Source organism: Bubalus bubalis, chromosome 5, assembly GCF_019923935.1.
Source record: "Bubalus bubalis isolate 160015118507 breed Murrah chromosome 5, NDDB_SH_1, whole genome shotgun sequence".
In the NCBI taxonomy this organism is placed as follows: domain Eukaryota; kingdom Metazoa; phylum Chordata; class Mammalia; order Artiodactyla; family Bovidae; genus Bubalus; species Bubalus bubalis.
Window position 1 is genome coordinate 62,006,653 of NC_059161.1, and position 13,808 is coordinate 62,020,460.

Genomic DNA, 13,808 nt, shown 5'->3' on the forward strand with positions numbered 1-13,808 from the left:
GGAGATGTACAAGTTCTTTTTTGAGCTGAACGAAATGGTTATGTAATTGCATACTTCTCATAATTATTGAGTAATTATATACTTCTGATAATTACTGAGTAATCATTGTTCTATAACTAGGGCTTAATGTTACAACTAATTGTATAATTACCATGTATTAATGTTATCTGGGAAACTTAGAATAAAGTGGTACTTAATATATTTCCCCCTGCCATGCCATTTTCAAAGCTGGCAATATTTTTCATTTTACAGCTAGAAATTTGCTTCCAAGACAAACAAACAAAATACAACGGGGGGGAAAAAAAGCCTCACCAGTATCATCATCATAGACGTTAACTCATTGAGCTTACAGTTACACCAGGCTTGAAATATGTAAAACTGTATTCTCTTGGCTTATTTTTATAATTTTCATTGTTGTCTTGCAATTTGACATCTTATACCACTTTCAAGGAAATAGGGCATTTTCCTGGGTTTCCTAGGATAAGCTGACCTTTTGAAATTTTAGATCTGGGCATGTGATGATAGCAGCAATTGTTTCAGCTATAACTGAATATGTTTTTAAGGAACAGCACATTATGGGAACTTGAGAAGATCTTCAGATGTGAATAATGAAAGTTTTCTTAGATCATGATTAGAAGGGATTCATGTTAATCTAAAACAAGTTTCTTAAGTGCAAGAACTGTGTCTTACTTATTCGAGGCAAACTGTTATCAGCACCTACTCAGGTCTACTCCCTGCATGCAGTTGGAGCTCAATAATCAAGTTGACCAGTTGTAAAAATTCTATGAAAGCTAATGTAGCATAATTTGGAAATGTCTTTTCAGTGCATTAGGAGCTTATCAACAGCTACTTTGTAAGTTTCATAACTTCTTCACCTATCTAGCTGTGTTGTCTATTTCTATTTTGGGAACTTAAAATCATCCTTAAACTGGGACTATGTCTTTATCTTGTTTTACCAAAAAGGAATAGAATTATTAGTCCCATGTTTTAGCCCATAAGTACCATTTATTTACTTTGCAACAAACTACTCCTTTGGATGTGCCAATTCAAGTTCAGGGTAATAAATTCTTGCATGAACTAGGGATTTCTTCTGTTCATGGAAAACACTTAACCTATCTGTGGACTTCACAGCAATAAAATTCTCAGCTAAGTACTCCATCCCAAAGTTATTATAAGTATCTATTTAAAAATTTGGCATATTTTTAAAGTCTTGATCTGCCTTACCCATATTTCATAAGAAGGCTCATAACTAAATATGAGTTCTTCTTTTCATCATTTGATCTTATTAATTTTAGAGTTTGAAATGCAACCTGATGAAACAATGGTACAATGGAATTGAATGCGATTAGCATTGTTTTATTAATTGAAAAACCTTAGATTTTTGAATAATAATACTTGATTGGGTGGAGGTGGGGAGAATGTAGTAGGTAGGTACTAGAGAAAGTAAAATACAGGGTCAGTAATTCTTAATCACTTGATAGTTCTAAATATTTTTCAGAAATGTATCTGTTGCATGGATATAACAAGAGACGTTGTATCCTTTCTGCTGTAATGCATTAGTAGATTATCAACAGCTACTTTGTAGGTTTTATAACTTCTTCAGGTACATAGATGTGTTGTCTGTTTCCATTTTGGGAACTTAAAACCATTCTTAAACTGTGACAAGGAGAAGGCAATGGCACCCCACTCCAGTACTCTTGCCTGGAAAATCTCATGGACGGAGGAGCCTGGTAGACTGCAGTCCATGGGGTCACTAGGAGTCGGACATGACTGTGTAACTTTCAAGTAGACAACCTGAGCGACTTCACTTTCACTTTTCACTTTCATGCATTGGAGAAGGAAATGGCAACCCACTCCAGTGTTCTTGCCTGGAGAATCCCAGGGATGGGGGAGCCTGGTAGACTGCCGTCTCTGGGGTCGCACAGAGTTGGACATGACTGAAGCAACTTAGCAGTCGCAGCAGCAAACTGTGACAATGTCTCTATCTTGTTTTACTAAAAATGAATAGAAATTATTGCAACAGGAACAATAACATTTCTAGCTGCAGCTGCTGAGCATCTCATTTAACGGTCATAATAATATGGCAAACAAAGGAGCGTTATTATCCCCAGTTCACAGAAGAAAAATGAGGTTCAGAAATATTAAGTAACTTACAGGTAATTCCCTGGCAGTCAAGATATTAAGACTCAGTGCTTTTGCTATTGTGGACCTGGGTTCAGTCCTTAGTTATGAAACTAAGATCCCACAGCTACCCAGTGTGGTGGTAAAAAAATAAATAAAATTAAGTAACTTACAAACAGCACACCACTCAAGAATGAAAAGGACAAGTTCAAATGCAGAAGCTCTCTAATCACCAAATTTATGTACTTTCCATTGTACTATACTGAGAGTAAGTGAAGTCGCTCAGTCATGTCTGACTCTTTGCGACCCCATGGACTGTAGCCCACCAGACTCCTCTGTCCATGGGATTCTCGAGGCAAGAATACTGGAGTGGGATGCCATTTCCTTCTCTTGCACTATACTAAACTATGTAAACATATAATATTTTTGTAAATATTGCACCTATTAACTTTTGTCTGCTGTACAATGCAAGATCACTTTTCATATGTCACCATCTTTACTTTTTAAAACATTTAAACAGTAAAGATTATATCAGTATCCAGAGAGCTCACAAATAAGCTTTCCCCTTGAAGCCTGCATCAGTGTTTTTTATTTGTTTGCTTATATTTGTAGCATGTATATGGGAAAAATTAAAGGTACATACAGTAAAAAAGTGTTCTGGCAAAGGAGGATGGCTATTTGAAGTAAATATTACTATTTCTAACTATTCTTTTTTCAATCTTTTAAGAGTAAATATAACTAAAGTTTACTAAATTAGGCGATATCTTAAAAAATTTCCTAATGGAAACTTTTCATGAAATCATCTAACATAGCAAGTGAAATAAATGTTATAATATACTGTTCAGTTGTAGCCTTATTTTTTAAGTCTAATTTCTAGCTCTTCTTAATCTTGAATGTAACCCAGTTGCATAGAAGATGGAGATAAAACCCTTTTATCAGACAAGAGTATTTTCCTGTATTCTAATCTAGAGATTTGGGTTCCCTGAAGTTTTGGAAGGAGGGTAGTGGTAGGACCCGGTGATGTACTTTCATGGTGATTCTTATATACAGAGAGGCAGCCTCTGCATTTTCCCATAGAGGTTAAAAAAAAAAATAGATATTCTGATCAAAGTGGACACATATTACTTCCTATCCCTAGTTACTTTTCAGAATATTGTCACCAATTTTGTTTTGAAGAGGTATTAGATAGAAAGTAGTCAACTAACCTTACAAGCAAAATGAGCAGAAAATAAACCAATTGGTACTGGTAATAAATGAGACATATAACACATATCTGAGTATACTATTTATATCCAGAACCATTCCATTTAGGGAAACAGAGTGTGATTTCCTTCCAGTCGGTACATAAATAAAATTCAAGAACTTAAAAAAAAAATCAAACAATTGTAAATAATCCATTATTAACTGATCAATTTATATATCTGTACAGTATTTATACTTATATCCATGATATTTGTGATTAGGCTTCATACTGTCTTAAAAATATCAGTAGAGTTATTCAAATCTCTGCACTGAATAAATTGGAAATTAATAAACATATTAATTCAGGTAACATTTTGTTCAGAAAATAATAAATTTATGTATGTTGATAGCAGCACATGAAATGCCCCTCTGGGTACTGATACAGATAGCTCTACTTAGCACTCTATATTTAGAACCCAAGAAAATACTCAAATAATAGAAGGAAAGAATCCTTAATTATACACTAATTTAAATACTTTTCTTTTTATAATCAGCAGGTGATAACTACACTCTTCTGAATGGCACACAAATCATGCACAGTGGTGAAGAGACCAACCTTTGGGTGCTCATCAACGGATTGGTTCCTTTTACGAACTACACAGTACAAGTGAATGTTTCCAATAGCCAAGGCAGCTTGATGAGTGATCCTATAATGATTTCAATGCCTCCAGGGGGTAAGTCTGTGAACAACGTTGGTATCTGAATGTATACAAATGCTCTAAAACTGTCTCCATTGAATGCCTGTTTATTGTTAGAATTAATTTTTTCAGAACTTAGAGTCTCAGTTGTATTTCTGGTGATTTTTGTTCTTGCTTTGTTTTATTGATTTTATTAGTATTATTATTAGTATTATTTTATTGAATATTAAATACTTATATTAGTATTATTTTATTGAGATCATTTTCATCTAGCACTATGTGTATGCACACACACATGTCTGTATGTATGTATATGTACACACACATGCGTCTCTTGCTTTATGCATAGTGAGAATATAGGGAAATTCTTTTTTGTCTGAGACTTCATTTAGATTCAAAATGTATATTTTAAATTTGTACTTTGTTTTTCTCATACAAGTGGTTTTCATTCCTGTTTTTTTGGAAAACAAGTTTAGATGTATATATAAACCTCTCATTTGACCAAAAAAGAAAAAAGCAGAGTAAGGGTAATAGAATAGGAAAACTATTCACACCACTGGAAAAGCATCCTTAAATTCCATGTCCTAATGATTAGAGTTCAGTATCATTTTCACAGGTGAAATGTGACTCAGCCTGGCCATTTTTAACTATTTCTCTGATAAAGATTGACTTACCTTATTCAGAACTATTATGATCTAGATTCAACTCTACCCTTGTTTTAACTGTTTATAGGAACTAATTACTAAGAATAAAACTCTGCCTTAGATTGTTATGTACAGTTCTTGAGCAGAAAGTACACTTCAGAAATAAGCATGATTCTTGGTTGAGTGTTTAGAAACATGTATTTTTTAAATACCAAAGGAAAAGGACCCCAGGACACTCAGTGTCTGCTCATAGCCCAGCTTCAGGAACCAGTGTGTCTTGTACTCTTATCTCCTTAAGAGTGATCTGCAAGGCTGGATAGATCCCTCTGTAGTCGTAAAGAGTGTAAGAGCAGCAAAGGTCTCATCAAGGGAAAGTAAGAGTTAATCTACAGTTTGTATGGAACTCTTCAGCCAAGGAAAAATTCATTACCTTCTATGTCATAAAAATAACTATTATGTGCCTTTTATGACATTGTAAGAATTAATGAGTAGATATTTACCAAAACACTTGAAACTCTAAATAGCAGAAGCCACATTGTTTAAGAAAAGAATGCTTGAAAGAGACTTTTGGGGTAGATCAACTCAGTTGCCTATTTTATGAACAGATAATTTTATGAAGAGAGAATTGAATTTAGGTAGGTGCCTGTTTAAGAACTGAGATCAAAACAAAACAAACCTTGGGTATTCCTATCTTCATTTTTTACTCTAAAGGGATTAAAAAGCATTTTTTACTCTAAAGCATTTTTTACTGCTAGAAGGGATTAAAAAATTGTGAAGACTCTATACCCTAGTATATAATACCTTTTATTCCTATTTAAAGAGTGATTAGTGCTTTAATGGAGATTTTTCAGTGGTATAGTAACATCTTAACAGAATATGTGAAATATTTGAGTTGCATATTCATTTTCTGGCTTTTACACTGATTTCAATAGTTTGTAATTTACAGAAATTTACATTGCATTCATAAAAGTTGCATGTGTGCTAAGTTGCTTCAGTTGTGCCCATGTCTTTGAGGCCCTTTGGTGTGTGGGACACTGGGCTTCTCTGTCCATGGGATTCTCTAGGCAAGAGTACTGGAGTGGGTTGCCATGCCCTCCTCCAGGGGATCTTTCCATCCCAGGGATCAAACTTGTGTCTCTCATGTCTCCTGCGTTGACAGGCAGGTTCTTTACCACTAGCGCCACCTGGGAAGCCCACTAGAGCCACCTGGGAAGCCCAGGGGTAAATTTAATTCATTGTTCATATGTTTAGGAATAGTGAAGTGAAAGTGAAGTCACTCAGTCATGTCCGACTCTTTGCGACCCCATGGACTGTAGCCTATCAGGCTCCTCCATCCATGGGATTTTCCAGGCAAGAGTGCTGGAGTGGATTGCCATTTCCTTCTCCAGGGGATCTTCCCAACCCAGGAATCAACGCCGGGTCTCCGGCATTGCAGGCAGACGCTTTACCGTCTGAGCCACCAGGGAAGCTATGTATAACCTAATAATTTATAATGTATGTGTGATTCAGTTAAACAGCAAGCTGCTGTTGTTAACTCAATATATACACTGTGTGAATGTATCTGTCAGTGGGTTAGTAGAAGAGTTAATATTATGCAAACACAAGGAAACTAAATATTGCTTTATGGTGGTACAGTTGGACTGAAGTCAACTGCTGAATCTTATCTTCATTTCCACTCAGTGGATGCATAGCCATGTCATTATCATAATGCTCTAGAAGCCAGCATACAATCATTCACTTCATGTACTTGGAAATCCAGAATTGGGGAGGTGGCCCTTCACCAAAAGAGGAAGCAAAGTGTCTTCAAAGACAGACAGTGATTTCCTCAAGTTTATTACAGCCATTAGCACATACTTCTCTTTATCATTAGATTGTTGTTGATTACAATTAGGAAACTTATAGCTTTGAAATTATCTTTTTTATGACCTTGTGGCAGTTTAAAGGTGATACCTCATTGATTAAATAGGTTTTAGTTCATGCTTCCTTTTACTTAATGATCTGAAAACATATTATCCTGATTTACACATAAAAATCATGCTGAAAAGCATGTGGCATTCACTAGAATATGTGTGTTTAAGTAGAATTAAATTAGTACTGAGAGTTATTAAAGAAATCTTCCATGCCTTTGTCCAGTGAACTGTGTTTCATACCGAAATGAATAATAAATGAACCGATATATAGAAACGAACCAACTTATAGGCAGAGAAGATTCTATATGCTATTTACTTTTCCATTATATTTGGATTATTTTCATTATTGCCTTTCCCTTGATTTTAACATTAATCTCTTTTATGGTGATGTTGAATTCCTACTATCTTTCAATGCTGAATTATGCAAGATCGGTGGCCATAGCACCCTTAGCTGTTTTCTTCCTAGTGTAGTTGAAAAACAAGAATAGAAAGTTTGGGCAAAGCAGAAATGCTAATTTTTTTTTTTTCTTTATCAAATGTGGCTCAGAAAACCTCCTTTACCTCCTTGATCTGACTGAGTCCTACTCATTTTTAGGGTTTCAACCTGGAAGTCAGTCCATCAAGAAGTCATCTTTTACCAAGCAAGGCTGAGATAGGGCCCTTCTGTATCCTCGAGTTCAATCGCATAATACTGAAATTGCTTGTCTCATCTGTCACAATCACTGGTGATAAGAGCTTACACAGCAGGGACTGTTTCTTACTCACATTTTTATCTTTAATGCCTAGACCAAACCTGACACATGGTAGGTGCATAATGAATAATTGGTGGGTGAATGAATAAATAAATAAGTTAGTCAAGATAGCTTAATTACCAGTTATAAGTTGTAAGCTTATCATTGCTCAGGCCCGCTCAGACCTCCTCTTCTACCTGCACAATCCTTTATTGTAGCCAGCTGTGGGAAAGGTGACCTCCTCTGTGTATGCTTGTCCAGTGCAGAGATGCTGTGGCCATGCAGATGCAATTGGGGATCCAAACTGTAAGGAGAGCAGGAGTATTAGAAGGAAGAAATAGTCTCAAATTGTATTGACTCATGACTCTGGTTCCTTCCCTATTGTTTACTTAGGTAAACAGAGAGTAACAGACACTGGTTAACATAGGAATTTGGGAGAGGTAAGGGACTATAGCATAAAGAATTTACCTGGTACATCATCTCTTAGGTATTGGTTATGAAACATCTTTCTATTCTGTCTGATGAGAAATATGATTAATGTGCAGTTTTATGTCTGCCGATTATACCTCAACAGGTCTGGGGGAAAATGTCCAACAGTATCTAACTTCGAGCCCTTGTTAGTCCTATCAGATCTTCCTTGTTTCATTAATTGTGCTCTTTAATAAAATTAGTATTATTAAAAAAAAAAACTCTTAATTTGACCACAGAAAATAAAAATATAATTAAACAATATGATAAACACAAGTTATTTTTAAGATGGAAATTAACACAAATGAGATCATGAGACCAATAACTCAGGACATAGATGGACAGTGGCAGATCCCAAACAGCATACACTTTTTGTTTAAAAATTCGCTTCAAATATTACTTGGTCAACTGAAGAGTTTGGTGTTTTGCCTTTTTCTTCAACTATGTAGCATACCCTTACCTACTTGTGTGTACTCAGACTTTTGTATTTCTACAATTACTATATTTTTAAACTGTTTGTAATAACATAATGCTCATATTTATCACTAAGATACTCTTAGAAATGAGAAACATCTTTAATCCAAGCTCTTGAATAGCATTACAGTGTAGGTTCAAGAGTTCTAGGAAAAGAATTAAAAAAAATAAAAACGGACTCCAAATGTTAATCCATAAATATGAAACTTTCTTCTGACCTTTACCCCTTCCAGGTCTGGAGTTACTAATGGGGTTAGGATTTCAACTCTTAATGGGGCTCAGTGCATTAGTGTTTTGTATGCATGGAATTCAGCATTCAGTTTAATAAGTGGTTGACATTGGTGATGTCCCTTAATTTGCTTAAATCTAATTGGCTCTTTTATCAGTCAAACCTGTATGGATTGGCAATTGATCAGGAAGGGTCAGCCATGACTCTGCATGTAGTTAAACGATGGAACCACCAGTTAAAATCACAATTGCATGATAATAAGCCAAGGAAGAACAAATGAGCTTAGAGGAAGGCAAAGAAGCTTAGAAGTTTTGCAGGATCTTCAAGTTCAGAACAAAGGCATTATAGAGTATATAAATTTTAAATACACTGCATTTTGCCTCCAGACTTAAACCTTTTTTCCAGATGAACTGAAATCTTGTCTGAAACTGTCTTTGTTACATCAAAGAACTACTCAGAAAGCTAAAAGAGACAGAAGAAGCATAAAAGGGCATAGTTTAAAATGATTAGTGACAAATTCCATACTGACGAGCTGGAAACAAATTTTTTTTATGAAAGTTTTATATTTTTTCCAAAAGAAACAATTTTATTCTATTTATCTTTTTCTGAACTGCTTTATTGTAACAGTGAAAGGAACTTGGATTAACCTTAGTTTGTGAACTTAATCCAGTTTTCTCTGACAGTAAATAATCTGTCATTAAAATTGATGAAAATTATAATCTACAAACTTCATAAAAATACTAGGCTGGAGGAATGTATTCCTTTTCCAAAGATGTGATATTAGAAAAGCAAAGGCTAAAAAATGCAAAGTGGTTTTTTAGAGTTTATTTTAGTTTCTCACTCCTCATCTTGACCTCCTCCTAATCTAAAACATCCTTGAGAGAAAAGGATTGAAATCTACTTGGAATTAACACTTAAGCACATTGTAAAAGCATAGACTTTGGAATCCTGCAAACTTTAATTTGATTCCCTTTTTTTTTTTATTCATAGACTGAATGTCTAGAAGTGAATCCACAGACCTCTCTGAACTTCAGTGTGTTCATCTGTTAAACTGGCAGAATAATGATAACCACTTTATTGGGTAGCCTTTGCCTTCTCCAGGGGATCTTCCCAACCCAGGGATCGAACCCAGGTCTTCCACATTGCAGGCGGATTCTTTACCAGCTGAGCCACAAGGGAAGTCCAAGAATACTGGAGTGAGTAGCCTATCCCTTCTCTAGTTGATCTTCCTGACCCAGAAAACTAACCTGGGCCTCCTGCATTGCAGGCAGATTCTTTAATAACTTCTCTGGTGGCTGAGACAGTAAAGCATCTGCCTGCAATGCAGGAGACCCGGATTCCATCCCTGGGTTGGGAAGATGCCCTGGAGAAGGAAATGGCAACCCACTCTAGTACTGTTGCCTGGAAAATTCCATGGACGGAGGGGCCTGGTAGGCTATCGTCCATGGGGTTGCGAAGAGTTGGACACGACTGAGCAACTTCACTTTCTTTCTTTCTTTTTCTTTATCAACTGAGCTATCAGGGAAGCCAGAGGACTGAGCAACACAGTTTATGTCATATGCTTAGCACAGTGTCTTGTCTTCATAAATATTTGGTACTTACTATTTTCTTTATCTTCCTACTGAGATTCTTTTTTGGCCTCTTGCAATATTGTGATTTAAAATAAGAAATGTATACATGATCTTGGTCCCTGTTTCTGGCAGGAGCTCCAGAAGCCTTTGGAATTTCCTAAGCAGAGCTATAAAAGGTATCTTTTATTATGTTAATGAGATGACTTTTGGAAAGTACCCAAGAATGGGGGTGGAGGGGGACAGGTTACTGAAGGAGCGATACAGGTGATCAGAAGGTTGAAACTCTGATCCCACCCACCCCTGACCTCCTAGGAGGGGAGAGGGACTTGAGGTTGAGTTCAGTTCCAAATGGCCAATGATTTCATCATTTGAGTCTCTGTAATGAAGCCTCCATAAAAACCCAAAAGGATAGAGTTCCAGGTTGGTGAACACATGGATATTGTGGAAAGCGGGGAGTTCAGCACATCATAGACGCTCTAGCCATTCCTCACATACCTTGCCCCATGTATCTCTTCCATCTGGCTATTCCAAGTTGTATGCTTTGTAAGAAACCAGTAATCTGGTGAGTAAATGGGTTTCCAGAGTTCTGTGAGCACTGTAGCAAATTAACAGCAACTGTGAAGGGGATGGTGGGGATGCCAAAAGCTCACCTTCCTGAACACCAGTACTGAATCAAATCTCAGAGAGAGAGTTTTGGGTGAAGTAGAAAAGCTCAGGTTTATTGCTTTGACAGGCAAAAAGGGTCACAATGCCTCAAAAAAAAAAAAAAAATGGTATGTCTCCCTCTTCTCCCACCCCAGAAAAGATGGTGAGAAGTTTTAGAGTAACTGTTCAAAGAGGGCATGATTAGCTTGTGGACATTTTTCTGATAGGTTGGTGGTGAAGTAAGTAGAAGTCAGCATCATCAACCTTCAGGCCTAACTGGTCTGGGGTCTGCATGCTTGTGGGCAGTATACCATCATTAATCATTAACTTCTTTCACTGTGAGTGGGTTTCAGTATCTGCAGATTAGCTCAATGATATTATTGTGTATATCCCTTGAGGGAGACCTAGGACCTTGCCCCAAGACTGCTGTTGACTATTTGTCTCTCCCTGGTCTCACATTCCCTCCCTTCCCTGATTAGCAAGTGCTTGAATATGGCCACTGAAACTCAGGGAAGGTCCTGGAGGCTGAATGATGGCTGTTTCCTATAATAGAAGAAATGGAGGATACAGAAAGGCTTTGTGCCCAGGAGCCCATGGGGCTTTGCTTGGTATCACCTGGAACTGCTAATTTACAGCCAGTCAGTCTGATGTACTGGAGAAGGCAATGGCAGCCCTCTCCAGTACTCTTGCCTGGAGAATCTCATGGGTGGAAGAGCCTGGTAGGCTACAGTCCATGGGGTCACAAAGAGTTGGACACGACTGAGCGACTTCACTTTCACTTTTCGCTTTCAAGCATTGGGGAAGGAAATGGCAACCCACTCCAGTGTTCTTGCCTGGAGAATCCCAGGGACAGGGGAGCCTGGTGGGCTGCTGTCTATGGGGTTACACAGCATCGGATACGACTGAAGTGACTTGGCAGCAACAGCAGCAGTCTGAAGTACAGGTAACAACCTTGACTTGCCACTGGCATCTTGACTTGAAGGGGATCATTGGAACCTCCCGTTTGTACCAAGCCATTGGAAACTTCCGTTAGGTCAGAAGCACGGGTGACAACCTAGACTTGTGAATGGCATCAGAGGTGGCAGGGAGGGGAGCTGGAAATGAGTAGTCTTGTGGAATCTGAGGCTCTCTCCAGGTCGATAGTGTCAGAATTAGTTAATTGCAGGATTCCCAGCTAGTGTCCAGAGCTTGGTTTAGTGGCATGGAGACACCACCCCCAATAAATACTTTGGATTTGGGTGTGCAAAACCTTTTACCTCTGAAGGCTAGACAGTGCCTTGGAGAGAGGGCAAGTGAGGATCAGAGTCTTTTACACATGCCAGAGAAACTAGGGTAATTTTGCCCTGCTCTTTTCTATCCCTTCCTACTTTTAGTCCGCAGAGTGACATAAGTGACATAAATATGGCCAGGCCGGTAGCCCTGCTCTGGGGCAGTTTTGATGTGAATTGGATGATGAGACAGGAAGGATGAGAAGTGGTTTTCCTTTTGAAATACCTTAAATATCTCCCTCTATGACCTCTAGATCATAATTTTCAAATGATTTTTACATCAAACTCTCATTGGTTATCTTGGGATTTCAACAGGCAGAAAAGGAGCACATTTTTTCTTGATGGATTTCTCTTCAGTATTCATGGTTAGCACTTATTATACATAATTTTTGGATTATTTTTTTATTTCCATTATATGTACATTTTTACTCATAAATAAATGCTTTTGTAACTTCATTAATGCTAGCCAAGAGAGAAGAATTTGAATGTTTTTGGTGATTTTTTTGTAGCCTTTTCCAAATTTGCCTTAACTATATCTTTTTTAAAAAAGTGAAACTAATACAATTATGTAAAATTTAAAAATAAAATAAAATTTAAAAAAAAAGTGAAATCTTGGAATTGAAAGTTTATTTCATTTTTCACTAAATAGGAAAGCACAGTAATTGTTCAGACAATACACTTTTGAATGACCGAGTAAAATCTTGCTCTTTAAAATGTAATACATAATTTTTGCCCAATATTATTGCCCAACTAGGGTAATTTTGCAAGAATACCATTGCCCACTGATTTCTCACAGATCAAACTGCTGAATTAGTTTTCTTTTAGATTTTATTAATTTTTTAAAGATGTAGATCCTATTTATTTAGTTAGTTTATTAGTTGTACTGCCTTTATTGCTGCCTGGGCTGTTCTCTAGCTGCAGTGAGCAGGGGCTACTCTCTAGGTTGCGATGTTCAGGCTTCTCATTGTGGTGGCCTCTCTTGTTGCGGAGCATGGGCTCTAAGTCACGTGAGCGTCTGTAGCTGAGGCATGTGGGCTCACGGTTGTGGCTCCCAGGCTCTAGAGCACAGACTCAGTAGTGCAGTCCATGGGATTAGTTGCTCCGTGGCATGTGGGATCTTCCCAGATCAGGGATTGAACCCATGTCTCCTGTATTGGTGGGCAGATGCTTTACCACTGAGCTACTAAGGAAGACCTCTTTTAAATTTTAAAAGACTGAGCTTTTCTTTTAGTTATGTATTACTGTGTACTCAAGCCACCTCAAAACTTAGCAATTTAATATAGACATTCTTTATTATTTCTCATGCTTGGAGGGGTTGTTAGGTTGGGAAGATACAACTGAGTCTACTGATGTCCACAAAACTTGGCCTTTGGACTAGACTGTCCATCTTGGGTTGTGTGTGTGTGTGTGTGTATGTTCAGTAGTGTTCATCTTATTTCAAGCCTATGGACTATAGCCTGCCAGGCTCCTCTGTTCATGGGATTTCCCAGGCAAGAATATCAGAGTGGGTTGCTATTTACTACTCCAGGGGAGCTTGCTGACCCAGGGATAAAATCTGTGTCTCTTGCATCTCCTACGTCTCCTGCATTGACAGGTAGATTCTTTACCACAGTGCCACCTGGGTAGTCCCCACCTTGGTATGTTACAGAGTAAATAGAAATTTTTTATTAACATTGCAAGTCAGCTGAGAGTAGGTAGATCAAAAGAGTACCTATTAATACTGTACACCAGAAGGAAAGGAAATGATTTACAGGAAGCAGAATGATGACCTGCCCTGGAAGCAACTTGCTCTCTTAAGAGTTCCTGGACAGCGCTAGCACATCCTTCTCTTAGGTTAAGTCTCACAAGAGCTTTGCCTGTAAACAAA

The 13,808-nt window shown here is 37.5% G+C and overlaps 1 protein-coding gene across 1 annotated transcript in view; it reads left to right on the top strand.

The window, feature by feature from the left end:
* USH2A (usherin) overlaps window positions 1–13,808 on the top strand; it is a 940,802-nt gene that overhangs the window by 577,797 nt on the left and 349,197 nt on the right. The window contains exon 40 of the mRNA XM_044943197.2: window positions 3,858–4,037. Within this exon, the coding sequence (XP_044799132.2) occupies window positions 3,858–4,037 (180 nt within the window). The remainder of the gene's footprint in view (window positions 1–3,857; window positions 4,038–13,808) is intronic.